Source organism: Sinocyclocheilus grahami, unplaced genomic scaffold, assembly GCF_001515645.1.
Source record: "Sinocyclocheilus grahami isolate Dianchi unplaced genomic scaffold, SAMN03320097.WGS_v1.1 scaffold674.1, whole genome shotgun sequence".
Lineage (NCBI taxonomy): Eukaryota > Metazoa > Chordata > Actinopteri > Cypriniformes > Cyprinidae > Sinocyclocheilus > Sinocyclocheilus grahami.
In genome coordinates this window covers 562,895-583,919 of record NW_015505853.1, presented here as the reverse complement: position 1 = coordinate 583,919, position 21,025 = coordinate 562,895, and the positions used below count along the sequence as shown (strand labels likewise).

Genomic DNA, 21,025 nt, shown 5'->3' with positions numbered 1-21,025 from the left:
TTTTATTTTATTTTTTTAATGGGAAAACCCCTAAAAAGTAAAATGCATAAATTATGGAAATTAGAATTTGAGTGAGTGTGTTTAAGTGAGGAAAATAGTGTCAAAAAAAAAGAAAAACACTGCACATCTAATGGTCTACTGAAACGAGGCCATATCAGAATCTTTAGTTTTGACTTTTTATTGTTAATTTTATTTCTTAATCATCTGTTATGATGATTTTAAAATCCTTTTTATGTAAAGAACTTTGAATTACCTTTGTGTATGAAATGTGCTACATAAACAATACTTGCTGGACCATACAGCTCGTTTACCCAGAATGCAGTGCTGTACCTGTGTGGGAAAGCTGATGTATTTGAGCGCTTCATACTGGCACCAGCTGCTGAGGATGTTGGACAGTGAAGCGAAGGAGTATTTGTACATGGGCGCACCGTGGCGGGGCTGTTTGAGCAGGACACACCACAGACCGGACACCGTCAGCGCCAGGATCCGGTTCATGAACACCAGAAACTGAGAGTCTCTGAAACGCTCGCCGCTGCCTTCCAGCTCGGTCGCACCGTACGAGCGCGTCATCACCCGCTCCTGAAGAACTCCCCAGGTCAGGTACGACGCCTGGGCGAGAGGAAAACATATATAGATACTGCAGATATAACTGTGAACACATGAAGACTATTAATCTGTACAAAGAGTTCAAAGAAAAACTAATTACAAAAATGAAAAACTCTTGAGCACACAGTAATAATCAAACAACTTCTTTAAAAAAAACATTTAATGAAAAAAAACTAATTATAGCAGTTAGAATATAATGAGTATTACAAATGAGAATAAAGGGAATTCATTTAAATAATTTAAAAAAGAAAGAAAAAAAAAGATAAAATGTGTAGTACTGCCTACATGGTGATTTTAATTAAATAATAAAATAATTTTAAAAATGGACAAAAACTATAGATGAAATGTCATACTGCCTTCATGGTGATTTTAATTAAACAATAAATAATACAAAAATAAATAAAGATATTGCAGATAAATGAAGACTGATAACTTGTGCAAATAGTTAAATGAAATAAAAAAAATGAAATAAATATATATATTGTAGATATTATTGTTAACACATGAAAACTATTAACTTGTGCACACATTAATAATAATAAAATAACTTCTTAAACCAAAAAATAGTATTTAAATAAAATAAAAAAAACTGTAATTACACTAGTAAGAATCGAATGAGAATAATGGGAATTACAAAAACAAATCCAAATAAATAATGCATACGGTGTAATGCAAAAAAACACTTGTATTACTGAAATGCAAAAAAAGATGTATTACTTAAATTATAAAGTATTAAAAATCTTAAATTTAATTAAATATTTATTAAAAATATAAATATTTTTAGATAAAAGAAAATACTGTAATTGCACTATTGAGAATCTCACTATTGTTTTTTTAATTAAATAATAAAATAAAAATATATAGATATAAAACATATTGTACTGCCTTCATGGTGAACAAATGACGACTATTAACTTGTGCATATAGGAAAAACAACAACAACTGATATAGTACATGTTATTGTGAAGATTATTAACTATAAATGTATAACCTGGAGTCCAGCAGCGCAGAAGAAGAGTTTGACGGCCTGCCGAGCAGATGAACTGGATTCAGACTCGTTTCTGGCCACCGATGAAGCGTCATCCAGCAGTCCAGTCTTAGATTCATTCCCAAACACACACGTCTTTATGACAGGAAAACAAAGCCCACGACCTGCACAAACATCAGCAGCACGGTTTGACAAGTACTTTAAACTGAACACAGGAGCGGCTGCAACTATAATGCATACATGTTCAGGTTGAAATACAATGTACTGCTTAACTGAGAGAAAGTGGTAATGAAAATAAAAAAATTAAAAATGATAATGGCCTCAAGTGGTAAAAAAAATTAAAGTTGGAAAAAATTAATTATAGTGGAAATAAGTAGGAAAAAATAAGTGGTCATTTTTTTTTTATTATAATGAAAGTCAGAAAAAAAAAAGTGGTAGAAAAATTAAAAATATAGCGGTCGTATGTTGGAAAAAATAAAGTGGTAAAAAACATTAGTGGACATAAGTAGACAATTAGTGGCAGAAAAATAAAAATATAGTGGTCAAAGTGAGAAAGAAATAAAAAATTAGTGGAAATAAATAGGAAAAAACAAGTTGAAAAAAAAAAACAGTGGACATAAGTAGGAAAATATGAGTGAGGAAAAATATAGACACAAGAGATGAAAAATAAACTTTATTATTATTATTAATTAACTATAATAATTATTACATTAATTATAATTAATAATTATATATAAAAACTTTTTTTTTTACCAAAATGCAGTATATGACTTCACTTCATTTGGGCTGAACAGAAGTAAGTGTGCTCAGAACAAACCTGTTTCTAGATAGTTGATTCGTTTGAAGTAGCTGATGAGAAAATATCCAGGGATGATGATGGTGGCGTAGCCCAAAACATTGAGGAACAAGCGGAAGAGCCACACGTCCTGCCAGCCTCCCAGCAGCGAAGCGTCTTCAGCGTCGGCAAACACAGACGGCAGAACGCACAGCGCCGCACACCAACACAAACTGAGGAGAAAATATCACACATTACTCTCGCTACAGTACACATGTCCACTTATCTTTACTGAACCAAACCAAAGGAGGAAACCAAAACTGTCACACATCTGCAAACCTGCTCGAAATGCAACACAGGAGTCTGTAGAAAAGAAATCAGGTGTAACTGCATAATTCAGCGCTCCTGTCACAGAAGCGTTCCTGTGTGTCGCGGGAATTCGGCATTCGTGGAATCCAGCAGGTCTGATCCCATTCCAACAGAACGGCTCTGTGTTCAGAGCTCAGGACGCCACAAACTAACCCCTGTTCCACCTGTGTTACCCGACACCTCCATTAGACGAGTCGAGCGCTTCATTAAACCAGGAATGCGTCACAATGTGAATTCAAAGCGTTGTAATTAACAGACTTCAACAAGCGTCTCTGAGACTTCATTCAGCAAACAGTTTCCACACCTTCTGACCAGTGAATTTCCACGGCTCTCCCAGCTTACTGAATACTCTCTCTTTAAAAAAGAACTGTTTCTAGCAGATTAAATCACTTAAAACTGGAGCTCAACTATATATGTGGGGGTAAAAAAAATACATAGTAAACAGGGCTCTACGCTTACTTTTCTTTTTACTTAAATTTAGGAGCACGTTCAAAATTTTTGGAGCACCTTCTAAACAATTATCCAAAATGTTATCAAAAAAGTAGCCTTCCCATTACGAGGTGATATTTGACTCCTCTAACTTTATTTAAAAAAGCATGTTATCTTTAGTCAAATTCTTTAAAAAAAAAATATATTTTATAAGCTTTTTAAAAATTGTAATTAAAATGACAGAATAAGAACAAGTAGAATAAGACATAGAAGTTACCAATCGAATCAAATCAGTATTAACAAAATTAATTTGTACAGCGGTGGCACAGAAGAACACAAAAGTGTACTTTCAGACATTTAATGAGGCTCAGAAGTGGAATGAGTGCAATTAAATCCATCAATTCATGTTGATATAAATGTTTTAAATTATAAAATTTTCAATATAGAAATATTAAATTATTTAAATAACAAAAGATACTTTAAAAATGAAACTAAAACTGCCAGCAGGTGGCGGCAAGTCACTGATTTGATCACTGAATCATTCATTCATTCGATTCATTCGAACGGCTGATTCATTCAGGAATGAATCAAGTGACAGTCTTTATGAATGGGTAATCATGAATCACTGACTCACTAGATTCGTTTAAAAACAGTTCATTCGTAAACGAGTTCCGCCGTGTCTTTGTTTTAAACTATTTTCGACGACGAAATAGAGCAGCAGTTTTTTACAAAATGATATCTTATGTACTGAAAGAAGTCTCTTATGCTCACCGAATTAAAACAGTAAAATTGTGAAATATTATTACAATTTACAATAAAGGTTTTCTATGTGCATATGTTTTAAAATGTAATTTATTTCTGTGATCAAAGCTGTATTTTCAGCATCATTCCTCCAGTCTTCAGTGTCACATGATCTTCAGAAATCAGCATAATATGCCGCTTTGCTGCAAAATTATCAATTATTGTTTTTTCCCCCCAAAATTCTTTGATATACAGAAAGTTCAAATGAACAGCATGTATTAGAAAGCAGTATTGATAGCCTACATAAGCAATTTTACATAAATAATTATTACATTAATTATAATTAATAATTATATATAAAAACTTTTTTTTTTACCAAAATGCAGTATATGACTTCACTTCATTTGGGCTGAACAGAAGTAAGTGTGCTCAGAACAAACCTGTTTCTAGATAGTTGATTCGTTTGAAGTAGCTGATGAGAAAATATCCAGGGATGATGATGGTGGCGTAGCCCAAAACATTGAGGAACAAGCGGAAGAGCCACACGTCCTGCCAGCCTCCCAGCAGTGAAGCCTCGTCAGCGTCCGCCAGCACAGACGGCAGGACACACAGCGCCGCACACCAACACAGACTACAGAGAAACACATCACACAGTACTCTTTCTACAGTCCGCATGTCTGCACTGAACCAACATAAACAAGGAAATCCGAACGGTCACATCTGCAGACCTGGTCGAAATACAACACAGGAGTGTTTAGAAAAGAACTCAAGCGCTGCAGAATTCAGCGCTCCCGGTGTGTCGTGTGAACTCGGCATTCCTGGAATCCAACCGGTCTGATCCCATTCCAACAGAACGGCTCTGTGTTCAGAGCGCAGGACCGACAAACTAACCCGTTCCACCCGTTACCCGACACCTCCCACTAGACCACCATTATTACCACTAGCTGTTGAAGAAGGAACAATTCGTCACTCTGTAAACAAAGCTTTTGTGATTAATAGTAGGGATGCACGATATATCGGCCACCATATCGGTATCGGCCGATAAATGCTCGTTTTTTCTGTTATCGGTATCGGCCTGATAAGAAAATTTGGCCGATATCTTAAAGCCGATAAATAATGCATTATTTCCTTCAGAGACACTTCAGATGCGCGCTGTTCGTTTGCAGCCTTTTGTGCAATTGTACGTTGTAATATTGTGTTTATTTGATGTATATCTGATTTATCTCATATAGAATGCGTTTGGTTAAGTTAAAAAGAGCGCTTCAGTTTACCGGTGATAAACTCAAACAGCAGTGCACAACATTAATAACTATGATTGGGAATGTCGTGTATATAAAATTCTAATGAGAACATTATTATAATAAAACGTTGTGAATTCTTTGGGTTTAGTTGCTGTGTTTCAGCGCGTTGATATGGGAAGAGCGCATCCACAACAGGATCACACATTCTGACTATAGCACGCAATAACTGCATAATTTTGTACATATATAAGTTGTAATATTATGTTTATGTTGTATTAATATTAATCTCAGGATGCATTTCCTTGAATTAAATAAGCTGCCAGCAAAACGCTTCAGTTTACCATGTTCATTCAGCTCTTCAGCTTCAGCACGCGCAGCTCAACGGCTGCTATTTAAAACAGTGGTATTAATTTGTTACTTTTTCAAAATCATCGATACATTATTAATAACAACAACCACTTGTATTGTTCTCTTATTATTTTCATCAACAATATGGTTTAGTAATTAAAATCATTTAATTATTGTCCGTGCAGAGGCTATTCGACTCATAAAGGTGTTTGCTAAGCGTCTCTGAAAGACTTCGAGTTTCCACACCTTCCGACCAGTGGATTTCCACGGCTCTCTCAGTTTTCATGATGACTGGATCGTGCACACGCACTCTTTTTTCTCTTTTAAAATACCAGTTTCTAGCAGATTAACTAACTTCCAAGTGGAGCACAACTGCTGTTCAAGAGTTTGGGATCAGTACCATTTTAATGTTTTTAAAGACTGCTCATCAAGGCTGCGTTTATTTGATCAAAAGTACAGAAAAAACTGTGATATTATGAAATATTACTTTAATGGTTTTCTATTTGAACATACTTTTAAAACATGTATTTCTGTGGTGCGCAGCTGAATTTTCAGCATCATTCCTCCAGTCTTCAGTGTCACATGATCTTCAGAAATCAGTATAATATGCTGATTATTATCAGTTTTGGAAACAATTTTGCTGCTTCATATTGTTTTTGGAAACTGTGATACTTTTTTCAGGACTCTATGATGAATAAAAAGTTAAAAGGAACAGCATTTATTTAAAATTTTCTAACATTATACACTACCGTTCAAAAGTTTGGGGTCAGTAATTTTACTTAAACTTTTTTTTTTTTAAAGAATTGAATACTTTCATTCAGCAAGGATGCGTTAGATTGATAAAAAAAAAAGTGATAGAAAAGAATTCTATTTGAAATAAACGCTGTTCTTTTTAATTTTTTATTCATCAAAGAATGGAAAAAGTATCACAGGTTCCAATAAATATTAAGCAGCGCAACAGTTTCCAATATTGATAATAAAGCAGCATATTATACTGATTTCTGAAGATCACGTGACACTGAAGACTGGAGGAATGATGCTGAAAATACAGCTTTACATCACAGAAATACATTTTTTAAAAGTATATTAAAATAGAAAACCATTAAAGTAATATTTCACAATATTACTGTTGTTTTCTATATTTCTGATCAAATAAACACAGCCTTGATGAGCAGAAGATACTTCTTTAAAAACATTAAAAATCGTATCGATCCCAAACTTTTGACCGGCAGTGTGTATGCGGGTAAAACAAATATAGTAAATGTGGTGTAAAAAAAAATGACTGGACATGAGAAGAAAAAATAAATAAAACTAAAACAAATTATAATGTGCTGATATTTATCTAATATGCTGAACATTATATAACAGAGAGGATTGACAGAGTCTCCTCAGCTCATCAAGGCTCTAAAATACAAAAAAATATATATATGTTTTATAATACCTCGTTTCTACATGAATATATTTTAAAATATAATTTATTTCTGCGATGCACAGCTGTATTTTCAGCATCGTTACTCCAGTCTTCAGTGCCACATGATCTTCAGAAATCAGTATAATATGCTGATCTGCTGTAAAAAAAAAATATCATCAATTATCATTGGTACAAAAGTTATTTTTTCAAGATTCTGATCAAATGAACAGCATGCATTTGAAAGCTGTAATGAAGTAATTACACATGAAAGCAAGCAGGAGACATGCATTATTCACACTATAATGGTGAAATGATTCGGTGTTAAAGTGCGGTCTGAAATGTTGCATTAAAAGTGATTTTGACTTCAGAAATGTAAGATTGAAATGTCACTGTGATGCTCGAGCATCATTTTTCAGTACCTCCACAGAAACAGAGGCATTCTGAGGCTTCAGAACTGCCTGAAACAGCCGCTGAGAGACTTCTCCAGACGAGGAAGCCCTCGGACAGAAATCAAACCACCACCGTCCAGGATCCGGACAAACCCCGAGTGTTTCTGACCTGAAACTTCTCGGCCTGCTTCATTAAGAGTTCACACACAGACACACACCGCAGCGCTTCCGGTTGCGACAGGAGTCACTTCTTCGCGTATCCGTGCAGCTTCCTCTTGGATTTAGTGTCACGAGGTTTCCACATAATAATAATAATAATAATAATAATAAAGACATAATCATGTTTTATTAGTCTATACGGTCTATGGCTGACACAGTCGAGAGAGTAAAATGTCCTTGGGTTTGTGGGCGGGGGTTCATCAGTCTTATTAAAAAGACTTTTATTGTGAAATTTATTCGGCGCAGATTGAAATCTGTGACGTCAGGCGACATTATATTAATATTATAATTACAGCTGCTTGCAGACCTCTCTTTTTTGTTTTTAGAAAAAATTTTGAGCAATATCTTTCATTAATCCAGTTGTCTAAGAACAAAAAAGCCTTAAAAACTGTATCTATCTGTAACTCTTTTCCTATCCTTAATTAATTTCCTATCTCAATTTTATTCTTTCAGTTTGTAATGTATTAACAACCCCCTTTTTCTTTTTTTTCCTGTTCTTTTTTGTTATTATTGTTTATCTTTTTTTATGTTAATGGTTGTATTATTCTATGTGTACTATTCTTGATTTTTGAGCATTAATAAAAAAAATAAAATTAAAAATAAATTACAGCTGCTTGCAAAATGTTTAAATATGTTGTAAACTTTTACATTTTGCATGGTAAATATTACACTCATAAACAAACATTTGCGGATTGTGTACCTAAATGTGAAGTATTCTTAAAAGAAACGGAGTTGTTAAAAAAGTCTTTAGTGTTAATTAATAACAAAAAGAATGAATTTTGTTACATTTTATGGAGAAATTCTTTGAAAAATAATGTCGCAGCTATGCTTTTCAAGTCATTTGTGTACTAAATGTGTCTCTAGGGAAAAGGAAGAAATATCTTTTATTTTTATATATTTTTATTTAATTTTTTTATAATTTTTATGAATTTTCTTTTGTTCCTGTAAGTTGTCTGATTGTAATAATGTGAATAGGTTGTGTTGTATCTATATGTTAAAATCTTTTGTTAATCTGTTTGAAGCAATAATAATAAAACATTTTTTTTTTTAAATTACAGCTGCTTCTCTAACATTTTTTTTTTAAATCTAAAATCTTATTAAATATTGCTAAAATATATTTATAAAACGTTGCACATTTTATTTCTTTATTATAACACTTAAATGTAGTCATTTCGTTTTTAACAGAAATTTAATATTTAGTCACCAATATTAGAAATAAAAAAATATATAAGATTTTAAATTTACTAGGATACACATTTAGTTAAAGCATTTAGTTGTTTATATATATATTTTTTAATTTTAATAGTTAAAATATATTCATAGAATTGAATAAAAGTGTTGCAATATTGCACATTTGATTATATGTAGTAAAAGTACTTTTTAATGGAAAGTAATTTTTGTCATTAAATATAAAAACTAAAACCATTAAAAGATTGTACATTTACTAGGATACACGTTTAGTTTTAGCATCTAATTGTTTCGATATTATTTTAATATTGTTCAGATATATTTAGAACATTTTATACGAATGTTTCAATATTGCACATTTTATTATAACACTTAAATCTAGGCATAAATACATATTAAAAAGAAATATGTTAAAAGATTGTAAATTCACTTGGGTACACATTAGTTTTAACTGCATTCTTTTTATTAATTTATTATTTGTAAGCCATTTTCTCAATAATCCAATTAGAAAAACAAAAAAAATTTACATTATTTTAGAAGTATCAAAAATTAAAAATATATATTTATACAATTTAGCTAAAAACAATATTACTTAAAAAAAAATTATTCTAAAAGTTTATTTGTATACCATGAATATATTAGGGCTCAAGAATATAGATACATATATATTATACAGTAATTGCAGCTACTTGACATTTGTTTTTAAAAAGACCCAAATTCCTATTATTAAATTGTTTCCTCAACACTCGTGCAATTCCAAAATATCAAATATTATTTAAATATACATATAACATTTTATAAAATGTTGAAATTGCATTAATCGTAACTAACTGTACTTTTGAATGGGTTTTAATATTTATTAATAATAATTATAAAATATCTAAATTAATCATAATTTATCAATGAGAATAAATGAACACTTATTGATAATGTTTATAATATTTAGTATCGAGTATACCAAATATTAAAAAATTAAACCTTAAACATTAGAAGATTGTAAATTTACTAGGATGCACATTTAGTTTTAGCTGCTTTTTTTTAAAATTATTTTTTTTTAAATTTCTCAATAATCATAAAGTGTCATATTAGAAAAGTAACAATATTTATAAGTGTTAAATATCGTAAAACATTTTTTATAATAATTTATTTATTCTAAAAGTAAGCATTTAATGCTGTATTTAGTCACCGAATACAATGGCAATCTTATGCTGTATTATAAGGAAATTAATATTAATTTACAAGGAAATCTACTTGTTTCACATGAAGCGGAAGCATGTTTTAACCCATCCGAGTTTACATGAATGGGACTCATTTTTGGGAAGTTATGAGGAAGAGTGATGTGGCACGTGATGAAACACACACAGACAAGGTTTCACGACATGCTGTTCTTTTTTACAAATCTACCAGGAACTTGTTTTTGTGGCTTTTCCTGTATGTTCTGCTCATTGTTGCTTTCCCAGCATCAATGCTTATGAGAACTGCAGCACATTTTCTTCTTAAAAACGGTCTCCAGCGTCTGTTCAGTTTGCATTATACGCAGCGTTTAACATTTAAAACCAAAATGTAAATTATATGGTTGTGAAGTAAACAACATAGCTGCTGGCAGATAATACAAATTTTTTTAAAAGTTTCATAAAAAGCTCTTGCATTTTCAGTAAAAAGAAAACGCTGCACGTAAATATTAAAACTACTTTTATTGGCACTATATGAAACAAGTTTGCAAAGCAGTGTTTTATTTGCTCGTCTTGTTTACAACAGCACAGTATTGCTACAAAACATCAATATTGCTAATCATAGATCAGAATGCATTTGTGTTGTTTTACACGAAGGTTGTTCAACAGACTAGAAACAATAGAAGTTACGTCCGCATGTCCCGACCACGCAGCAGCACATAATTCTGCACGAATGGCTTGAAGCTGTTACTGCTGCACAAATCAGCCAGCACCGCTGGACATAAATAGTTGAGGTTACAGGCAGACGTTTCCAAAAGCTGTGCATCACTATGACCAAAGTCCTGCAAATTCAGATCAGTATTTAAAAAAGAACAAAGAGCGTGCCGCTGACATGTTCAGGAGAAGCTCATGACAGTCCTGCCCATGATCTGAATGTCATCGAAGGGGAACAAGGCCAAAATCTGCAAAAGCAAAAGGAGAAACGGTGACCACATCATCCCATTTCTAATGTACAGCTTACAGAGCAAGTGCATTTACTTTATGCTGCTTTACAGTTAACACGGCACGCACAATAAAACAATCAATGAAAGCATGTAGAGTCAACTTAGGATTTCATGCTTCAGTTAAATTAAGAACCTGTTGAAATGCATCGGTTGCACATCATGCACACTAATAACCAAGACTTAACTATCACTCAATCTAAGACAATATAAACAGCATTAGTATTATTTATATACCATTATAGTATTTATTATTATTATTATTATTTTCAGTTTTCATTTTAGTAATTTTGTGCTTTTGTCATTTTTTTTGGTTTCTTTTTTTTATTCCATTTTGCTTGATTTTTTTCAGTTTTAGTAATTTTAGTATTTCAACTTAAATTATTTCATTTCAATTAGTTTCTAGGGATTTTGAGCATGTTGTTTTGCAGTATTTTTAGTAGTGTTATTGCTATTAGCTTTTGCTATTTTTACTAGTTTTTGTGGTTTTAAAACATTTCTGTTTAGCTTTATAAAATATTTTTCTTTTTTAGTTTGAATAATTTTAGTACTATTTAGTTTTTTTGAGTACGTTGGTATTTCAACTTAATTTATTTTATTTAAGTTAATTTTAAATATATATTTGCAAATTATTACTGTACTTTTTAATGGAAGTTAATATTACTATTATTTTTAGTAATAAATTAATAATTATTTACAATACTTAGAATGTTTTGTATCAAACATACCAAATATTAAAAATAAAAACATTAGAAAACTGTATATTTAGTGGCTTCATTTTTTCGTTATTATTTTTTAAATGTATTATTTTTCTCAATAAACATATAGTGCCATATTAGAAAAGTAACAAAAAATATGTTATTATTAATTTATTTAGTAATTTTAGTTATATTGAGTACTTTGGTACTTCAACTTATTTTCAGTTTAAGTTTTTCCATCTAATATTTATATTTTATTTCAGCCTTATTTCAACGAACAAAAACAGTTGAATAGTTTTAGTTTTGATTAACAATAACAACAAGTTTGCAAAGCAGTGTTTTATTTGCTCGTCTTGTTTACAACAGCACAGTACTGCTACAAAACATCAATATTGCTAATCATAGATCAGAATGCCTTTGTGTTGTTTTACATGAAGGTTGTACCAAATATTGAAAATAAAAACTTAAACATTAGAAAACTGTAAAATTAGTTTTAGTGGCTTCTTTTTTATTTATTTATTTTGTCAATGAACATATAGTGTCATATTAGAAAAGTAACAAAAATATTATTATTAATTTATTTAGTCATTTTAGTTATATTGAACACTTTGGTCAAGGCGACATTTAAAAGTTTTTCATCTAATATTTATATTTTATTTCAGCCTTATTTCAACGAACAAAAACAGTTGAATAGTTTTAGTTTTAATTAACAACTCGTGCTCGACTACATCAAATGGTATGTTTTACTGTGTTGTGTATGTATGTATATATAGATATGCATGTATATATATATATATGCATATAATAATAATAAAAAAAAAAAAAAAAATTCTTTACTACTATGTGTTGTATGTGATGTGGTGGTTGTATTTCTGAGCCTAAGACAAATTTCCCTCAGGGACAATAAAGTGTACCTAACCTAACCTAACCTAACCATAACAACACTGATACGGAGTTGTCTCTGTCTCAGTCTGACACTGAAGATTCTGTTGAACGCTGAAGTTAGATAACCAGGGAATTTCGCTCTCCTTACGTCATCGTTGCCGTCAGCCAGATCCAGGGCTGTTTCATCCTCCATGTTTCTGATCATCTTGTCGGCTCCAGCTTGGCACAGGAGGTTAGCGATGGCGGCGTCCTGTCGGCCCACGGCTAGATGCAGCGCGGTGCAGCCGTTGAACATGGCAGCGTCTACATTCGCCCCTTTATTCAGCAGCAGGTTCACCGCCGGCGCGTCGTGGAGCTCCACCGCCATATGTACCGCCGTCTTCCCGCTCGTCCCCTCCTGAATGAGGAAATCAGCCAGATGTTTGGTCACAAGACTGAAGGTTTTCACTTCACACAGCAGAATCAGCCTCGAGCAGCTCACCTGGATGTTCAGATCCACCCCGTTCTTCATCAGCAGCCGCATGAGACGCTGATGCTTGTGCAGCGTGGCCACATGGAGACACGTGAGCCCTGCACAGTGAAGATCAGATGGAATGTTTTATGCCTCAATTCCTATATAATACAATAATATCAACTCTGATGTCAGAAACATACTCTACATAAATATTGAAATCGCTTTTGGATGGGCGCTCGCTGTTCACTTTCGAGTTTGTGATCACTCTGTGTGAAGGAAGCACATTTTACTCTCCACCCCGTGATCAGTCAAATCTGACTCCTGCAGCTCGCGTTGGATGAAGGGTTGCCAAGTCCATCTGTTTCCCACTGAATTGCGCTAAGTTTAAACTGGCGCCGTGGGATGAATTTTCCCTGTGCGTTAAAGGTTTCAAATATTGCATGAATTACATTTGACTGAAATGCTTATTAAACACATTTTACTCTCCACCCCGTGATCAGTCAAATCTGACTCCTGCAGCTCGCGTTGGATGAAGGGTTGCCAAGTCCATCTGTTTCCCACTGAATTGCGCTAAGTTTAAACTGGCGCCGTGGGGTGAATTTTCCCTGTGCGTTAAAGGTTTCAAATATTGCATGAATTACATTTGACTGAAATGCTTATTAAAATATTTTGCATGATAAAATTGCACTAAATGTTAAGTTTTGTGAAGGAGGGCCACCGGTAGGAAGCCTTTTAGCTGTGTTTATGATCAATGTGCATAACAGTGACTGTAAAATATTTTTTTTTTAGGTATGGAAATGACATATTTTGAGTTTTGATATTTGGGATAGGGTCATTGCAGTACTTGGGGATGTTTTTGACTGGCATGGGCTAGGTTTGTCACGCAGACCTGGCAACCCTGGCTGTATGGAGCAGAGCAGACGCTTTCAGTTTAGTGCATCATTCATTTTCCAGTTTAACTAAATGGTTTTTATTTCTATAAAAAAAGCAAAGCGACAGTGGGGGGCGGTGCCACGGTGGGCAAGTAATGCATTCGGTGTGGGGCTGAAGAACACCGGGTAATACCGGTAACACCGGTAGCTACCGCAGCAAGCCTATTAGCATGTAGTTTCATATAGCTAGGGTCATTGCAGTACTTGGGGCTGTTTTTGACTGGCATGGGCTAGGTTTGTCACGCAGACCTGGCAACCCTGGCTGTATGGAGCAGAGCAGACGCTTTCAGTTTAGTGCATCATTCATTTTCCAGTTTAACTAAATGGTTTTTATTTCTATAAAAAAAGCAAAGCGACAGTGGGGGGCGGGGAAGTAATGTAATCGGTGTGTGTAACGCCGTCTACCACAGCAAGCAGTGTTTATGTAACTCCATCATTCTATCATGTAATGTGAAAAAAAAATTTAATATATATTTTTTTCTCTTTGCTATCAATATGGTAAGTTTAATGGTAAAAAAAGTAATCTAAAAAAGTAGAATGCATTACCTAAAACAAGTAACCTAGATTGCAGTACTTGGGGCTGTTTTTGACTGGCATGGGCTAGGTTTGTCACGCAGACCTGGCAACCCTGGCTGTATGGAGCAGAGCAGACGCTTTCAGTTTAGTGCATCATTCATTTTCCAGTTTAACTAAATGGTTTTTATTTCTATAAAAAAAGCAAAGCGACAGGCGGGGAAGTAATGTAATCGGTGTGTGTAACGCCGTCTACCACAGCAAGCAGTGTTTATGTAACTCCATCATTCTATCATGTAATGTGAAAAAAAAATGTAATATATATTTTTTTCTCTTTGCTATCAATATGGTAAGTTTAATGGTAAAAAAGTAATCTAAAAAAGTAGAATGCATTACCTAAAACAAGTAACCTAGATTACCTTACTAACTACAGTTTTCATTATGTAATCGGTAATGGACTACACTTTGTAAGTAATCCACCCAGCACAAACATCAAACAGCTTCACTGCCATAACAGCAGCTGACACAAAGAGAAAACTCAACGATGGTGACATTATGAAACGCTGATACTGGAAGTTCATGATAACATGGAAAAACTCCAGGGCACTTTTTGCTGCCAACTTCCTTGTTCTGACACGACTGTTTCTGTTCAGTAAAAACCCTCACGATCCAGTCAGAACCAACACAAGTGAAGGAACCAGCATCACAGAAGTGTGACTGCAATTCTCAGTATGATTCTTCAAAATATAGACAACAGAAAAACAAGAAAATAGATGTTAGGCTACAATGCACTTGCTAGGGTGTTTTGAGCATGTCGCTATGCAGTTGCTACAACAAAACTCACTCATGTCTGGAGCACAAACGCTGCAGGATGATTTACACCCTCAGCTTTAATACTAAGCGATAGAGGTTTGTTCAATTCACTAACAAGTATGATGACTTCCAAACAGTCTCTCACCTCTCCAGTTCTGTGCTTCCAGCACGGTGGCGAGTTTGCTGGGCGAGGCGTTGTGGATCATCTCATTGGCACATTCCCAGAATCCGTACTCACACGCCACATGGAGAGGGGTGTTTCCTTCCTGGTCCTGGAGCTCCAGTGAGACCCTCTTTTCTACAAGGCCCTTCACTACGGTGGGCTGGTTCAGGTACGTGGCCAGATGCAACGGCGTCTATAGACAACAGAATTAAATCAGCATTGGACAAATTGCTGTTATGTAGGATTATCATGGCTAATGACAAAAACATTGCAAGGTGACATGAAAATTACAACAGATAGATCTGTTTTTTTAAGTGATGACAAAATAGTTACAGCGATTATGTAAATTGTTTTTATATATATATTTAAAAAAAATATTAAAATGTATATTACATATATACAGGTGTACATATATATACACACACTCTCACACACTTTTTTTTAACAAATATTTATATATACACATTATATTCGTATTATTATTTCATAATTGTTTTAATAATATAATTTTATCATTATTCAAATAATCAATATATTATATTAAATTATACATAGTAATATATTTAAAACTGATTTAATATTTATTGTATAATTAATTATTTTAATATGCATATAACTTTATAATATGTTGATTATTTTAATGATCATAAAAAGTGTGATTTATAAAAATAATAAAATGCTAAAATAAAATTGGTGTGTTTTTAAAATACATTTAAAATTTTAAATATATATATATATATATATAATAACAGTAAAAAATATATGTTTTATTTTTATTATACTTCATTAATATTTTTATAAATCACAATATTTTATGATTAAAATAATCAATATATTATATGTTATTTGTATACAATTTTATATATATATATAAATGTAATTTTATTTATTATTAAATCTGCCAAAAGGGTACATGTCAACCGAAATATGGTTTAATTTTTTAAGCAACCAGATATGTTGGGTTATGTATAGTATGGGGACGTCCCCATGTCTCACATGCAAAGATTACAACCCCAATGCTTCAGGCCAATGTAATTTTATTTATTATTAAATCTGCCAAAAGGGTACATGTCAACCGAAATATGGTTTAATTTTTTAAGCAACCAGATATGTTGGGTTATGTATAGTATGGGGACGTCCCCATGTCTCACATGCAAAGATTACAACCCCAATGCTTCAGGCCATCATGCGCGATCTGACAGTCAGCCTGTGTGCATTAGCAAGAGCATTGTAGAATGGCATTCATCCACCGACCCTTTTGATTTAATGACATCAAGGAAGGACAAGAACTGAGGTTAATTTATTCTAAAGAAGAGGGACCATGCAAAGGTTTACTCAATCTGGGACTTACACACTGACTGTGTCAAAAGGAAACATGTGAGTAATATGTCCAATGGCCTGGCCTTAGTTGATTACGTGGCTTTTGGTAAAAGCGCAGCAACACCAGTATTACTCACAGCTTTAAATGCTGCTGACTGTCAGATTTGTGCTGCGTTTCCTTTAGACTCACACTGATGTGCTTTAAGACCATCTGACCCAATTCTGACATCCTCTCATTTAATAAAACCCAACTAGCATCAAAGCCAACAAGAAAGAGTGTTTGCAACCCATTTTACCTCAACAATGTGACATTTTGGGCTGAAACAGGATATTAAATGTGGGGGAAAACGGTGTGATTTTTATCCATTGGGAACTGATTGGATGCAGGGCTTTTCCTTTCCAGAAAAGAAAGTTGTTTCCTTAGGCGGAGCAATTTATTACATTTCATGAAAGATTACAACATTTTCTTTTTCTGAATAACAATCACTGGTGAATCACTGCCGATAAGAAGGGCTGATTTTGATTTTAAATTGACTGTAATCTAAAACTAGATGAATGAATCAATGTTAATATTAACTACTAGAGTATTTTGAACAAAAAAGAGTCACATATTTGTGTAAGATCCCACCCAGTGCATTTTTACCATTTATGATTTCTGAGAAAATATTTTAGAGCAGAGCCAAACTATAAACATTTATGTTCCCATTCGAATGAGATTTTCATAATTTCAATGGCATTTCCAAGGATGGAAATCACAATTTTAACCCTCTTATGCATGAATTTTTAATAAGGAAAACCCTTTAAATGTTTCCTTTTACTTCTTTCCCCAAAAATGATGCATTATAATGTGAAAGCCACGCATCAGTCCAGCAATAGATATTCCAGAGGTGCATCACCCCCTGTGGTTATTTTAGATGTTACATCACACCCAAAATGGTTAAAACAGCTTTAGAGGGTAATTCATTGATATCTCCAGGTTTAAATATTAATCAGTCTGTTGACTTGGCCACAGCTTCCTTCTACCAAAATGCCAACAAAAAGTCAATAAATGGTTCATTTTGCTTTTCTAACTATAACAATCATACTTATAGACTGCGTAGGGGGCTCTTCAGAAAGCCCCTCGTCTGTTGTCACTGGATAAACCCCAACTTTCAAAATAACAATTGAAACCGAGGCTGTCAAACGAGTTTAATAAACCCCATCATTCTTTGATACGCGCACAGGGAGTTTCCCTCAAAGGGGGAAACTAAAATAACCAAACTCATTACAACATTCATACAAGATTTTCTGTTCCTTCAGGGTTTTAGTCGTGAAACAGGAGCAGAAATCACTCATGAGTCTGCTGAACGCGACAAATGTGTTACGTGCAATTGGGATTCTTAACGTGATACCTGATACAAGTTGTTCTGAATATCCATCAGCTCTGGAGGAAACAGGTCTATCAATTGACGTGCAAAACATTCCTCTTCGTGGATTATGGCCAAATGAAGAATCCTAGAAAACACAGACACACAAACAAAAGAAGTTGCTGGGTAAATGCCAGTTAAACGATGGTTAAAAGCTGAAGCAGAGCGAACGGTTAAGGGAAGGAACTATCAATCAAACCGCAGTCTAAATGCAGCACAATGTGTGATGGAAAAATAGGGCGAATGATACTGAGAAATACGCCACACAAAAGTGCGTGTCGCTGACAGATGCATTCAGCTATTGCGCAACACTGGAACTTTTGTGCATTATAAAAGCATTCATAACGGCGATCGTCCTGCTAGCCAATAATAAAACCCTTTGGTTACTAAAACCCTACAAAAATGACAACGCAGCTGATTTAAAACACAGATGAGATGTGAAGACAAACGAAGTGAGGAATTTGTAGTTGAGTGAATCTCAAGAACAAAGATTGCATTTGCATTGACGTTTTTCCATTAACACATAATCAAGAGTCCTAAAAACAGACTTTTTTTTTTTCTTTATGCAAAATATCCTTTCTCTTTTTTCTTTTGCTTTTGGGCTAAAATATGACCTAGACATGCTTTTGACCGGTTGCATGTAACAAATCCATTCGTTTCTCTTAATTCAGCTCTCAGATGTATCCGAGTCACAAAAAGAACCAGGAAATGATGTATGCAGGAACATAAATTAATGCACGCTTATTTTTTTTTCCCATCCTCTGGCTGCCGTATTTCCTCGCAGGTGTGTAATTTCTCGGCTACTTTCCCCACATGCGATAACTTAGTCTTTACTTTTACAGTAAGCCAGAAGGAAGCAGGTAGAAGCAAGTGGTTTCAGCATGTAAATAATGTGAGAGCAACTTCAGTGTCTTCAATCTGATTGTGGTAATTCCATCATGATTCATATTGTTTCGCTGCATATGAAATTAACAGGTTCATTTCACCTAAAAATGAACATTCGGTCATCATTTATTCCACTTTGTGACCTTGTTCCATAAAACACCAATGGAGAGATTTTGAAGAGTGTTAATGCTGCTCTTTTCCCATATAATGAAAGTGGATGGGGACTGGGACCGCACTGTATAGTGCACATGACAAATAAAGTCCATATGACTTGTGCACAATATTTTTTAAAGTCTTCTGATGGCTGGCCAATATGTAACCACTGAACCGCTGTAGCAAATTCCCAATATATTTCTCAACAAAATGGACGTGCATTTAAAATTAAGTTCCTTCATTTGCTTGCACTTGCATACAGGCCTGCATTGTAACTGATTACATGTAGTTTGGATTACGTAATCAGATTCCAAAAATTAAGTATTTGTAATTAGATTATTTTACATTTTAAAATGCTGATAATCAGATTACAGTTACTTTTTATGGATTACATGATTACATATTATTCACACAATGGCAGTAAATTATTCAGAATTTGATTCACCCCAGTTCTTTTTTTCCCTTTCTAAATGAACCTACCACTTATATACATGAGACTAATAATTATTCAAGTTACTAAACACTGCCGATTAACAGCGGTGTAACACTACACCTTCATCATATCGAGTGACCTTCACTAATTATTAAAGGGGTCATATGATGCTTTTTTAAAGATCATTACTACAGTAAAATTGAGAATATGTATTTCACTTAATAACGATTTCAGCTCTAATTAACAAAACACCTGTTCACCGAAACACTGTGCAGCGCCCAAACTATTAACATGACAGGGAAAGATGGCACCTAAAAATTGCATTCAAAAATGTTTTATGATAACGTGTGTCCCTAATGTTTAAAAATGCATTATATTGTTTTATCATGTAGAAACCGTTTTCAAAAAAACAATGCATATAGAACGTGTTATAGTTTGAATAAAATATTACTCCGCGACCCTTTCCTCTGGACCTCGCTTCCTAAACCGCGTTATTTAAATTGACAAAAACGCACTATTTAGACATCAAAACACATTTGATCTGCACTCAGGTGATGCATGGGAACTTATCAATGAAGGGGTGTTTTTTAAACGTACGTGTCTCCATCCTCTGTAACAGTGGTTAGGAAATTCACTTCCTCTTCGGTGTACTCACAGTCCGTCGCGCTTTCACATTCAGAAATGCTGCATTGCTCAATAAAATCCCCCAAACTGTCCACTGTTAGCGATGAAGAGACGTAAGCGGAGTCCAGTCGCTCGTCTGTAACGCAGGTTTTGTCTTTATCCTCACAGCTGTCTGAGCTCCCGTCCTGTTCTCTGGAAATCGATTTGTACGAGTCGATTCCGGAGTCGATCCGACTTTCGTCGAAATCGAGTTTGCCTTGTTTCTCGCCGCCGCCGCTTCTCGCCATTTCGAAGCTTTGATGTGTATCGTCAGTATATAAATGTAGCGCTGTAAGAACGTAAAATCACCGTGACATTATGACACCAGAGACAGTCGCTTTTGTTTCTCATCCCACCACCGATCAGATACTCCAGACGCAAAAGGCTTCACAAAGGCATTTTAACGTCAAGTCTGAGGTTTCAGGTCGAGTTAAAGTGTGTCAGCCAAACTCTGAGTTAATGAAACTGCTGTGAGAGAGTGTGCTGGCAGTAATGCGAAGTTCATGGGGAAGCGGCACTGTAGGCGGAGTCAATGCGGCTTTCAAGCCGGCTAAAGTGGGAATTCCCCACAGGGAGTGGCAACCCATATCATTACCGATCCAGTCCAAACACAGCATGACAACCCCATGGAATCTCCTGAAAGACCTCAACAACAGAACTGTTCTCTATTTTGGACACCCAACAACTTCCTAAAACTTCCTTTGACTTGACCCGACAGAGTCCTTCATTTAAACCCGAATTGCAACACAGCTTCAGTCTACTCTAGACATTTATGGGTTTCCAGGGTTGCACATGTTGATAGAATCTCATGAAAGTCATCCAATTTAAAA

The 21,025-nt window shown here is 34.2% G+C and overlaps 2 protein-coding genes across 4 annotated transcripts in view; both read right to left on the bottom strand.

Moving 5' to 3' along the window:
• Nucleotides 1–7,580, bottom strand: part of LOC107559116 (adenosine 3'-phospho 5'-phosphosulfate transporter 1-like) — a 9,456-nt gene extending 1,876 nt beyond the window's left edge. Inside the window, exons 1-4 of one of the 3 annotated variants that reach the window (XM_016242842.1) lie at nucleotides 7,328–7,580; nucleotides 2,412–2,602; nucleotides 1,598–1,758; nucleotides 331–609 (exon numbers count right to left, since the gene is read on the bottom strand). In XM_016242842.1, coding sequence (XP_016098328.1) covers nucleotides 331–609; nucleotides 1,598–1,758; nucleotides 2,412–2,602; nucleotides 7,328–7,347 — 651 coding nt within the window. In that variant the 5' untranslated portion in view covers nucleotides 7,348–7,580. Of the gene's footprint in view, nucleotides 1–330; nucleotides 610–1,597; nucleotides 1,759–2,411; nucleotides 2,603–4,348; nucleotides 4,902–7,327 lie in introns of those variants that run through there. The other 2 variants (XM_016242843.1, XM_016242841.1) reach the window with 2 other exon arrangements.
• Nucleotides 7,581–10,413: 2,833 nt separating this feature from the next.
• On the bottom strand, nucleotides 10,414–20,707 carry LOC107559117 (NF-kappa-B inhibitor epsilon-like). Its single transcript, XM_016242844.1, has 6 exons — nucleotides 20,130–20,707; nucleotides 18,047–18,149; nucleotides 15,318–15,528; nucleotides 12,942–13,030; nucleotides 12,609–12,857; nucleotides 10,414–10,838 (listed from the first exon to the last, which is right to left on the bottom strand). The coding sequence occupies exons 1-6, from the start codon at nucleotides 20,441–20,443 to the stop codon at nucleotides 10,773–10,775; spliced, it is 1,032 nt and encodes a 343-aa protein (XP_016098330.1). The 5' UTR covers nucleotides 20,444–20,707; the 3' UTR covers nucleotides 10,414–10,772.
• Between the last annotated feature and the right edge of the window lie 318 nt (nucleotides 20,708–21,025).

Coding starts and splice junctions, on each gene's coding strand:
- LOC107559117 (XM_016242844.1), bottom strand. CDS start 20,443: ATGGCGAGAAGCGGCGGCGGCGAGAAACAAGGCAAACTCGATTTCGAC. Junction 18,150..20,129: donor GTTACAGAGGATGGAGACAC/GTACGTTTAAAA, acceptor TGTGTTTTCTAG/GATTCTTCATTTGGCCATAA. Junction 15,529..18,046: donor TTCAGAACAACTTGTATCAG/GTATCACGTTAA, acceptor TGTTGTCTATAG/ACGCCGTTGCATCTGGCCAC.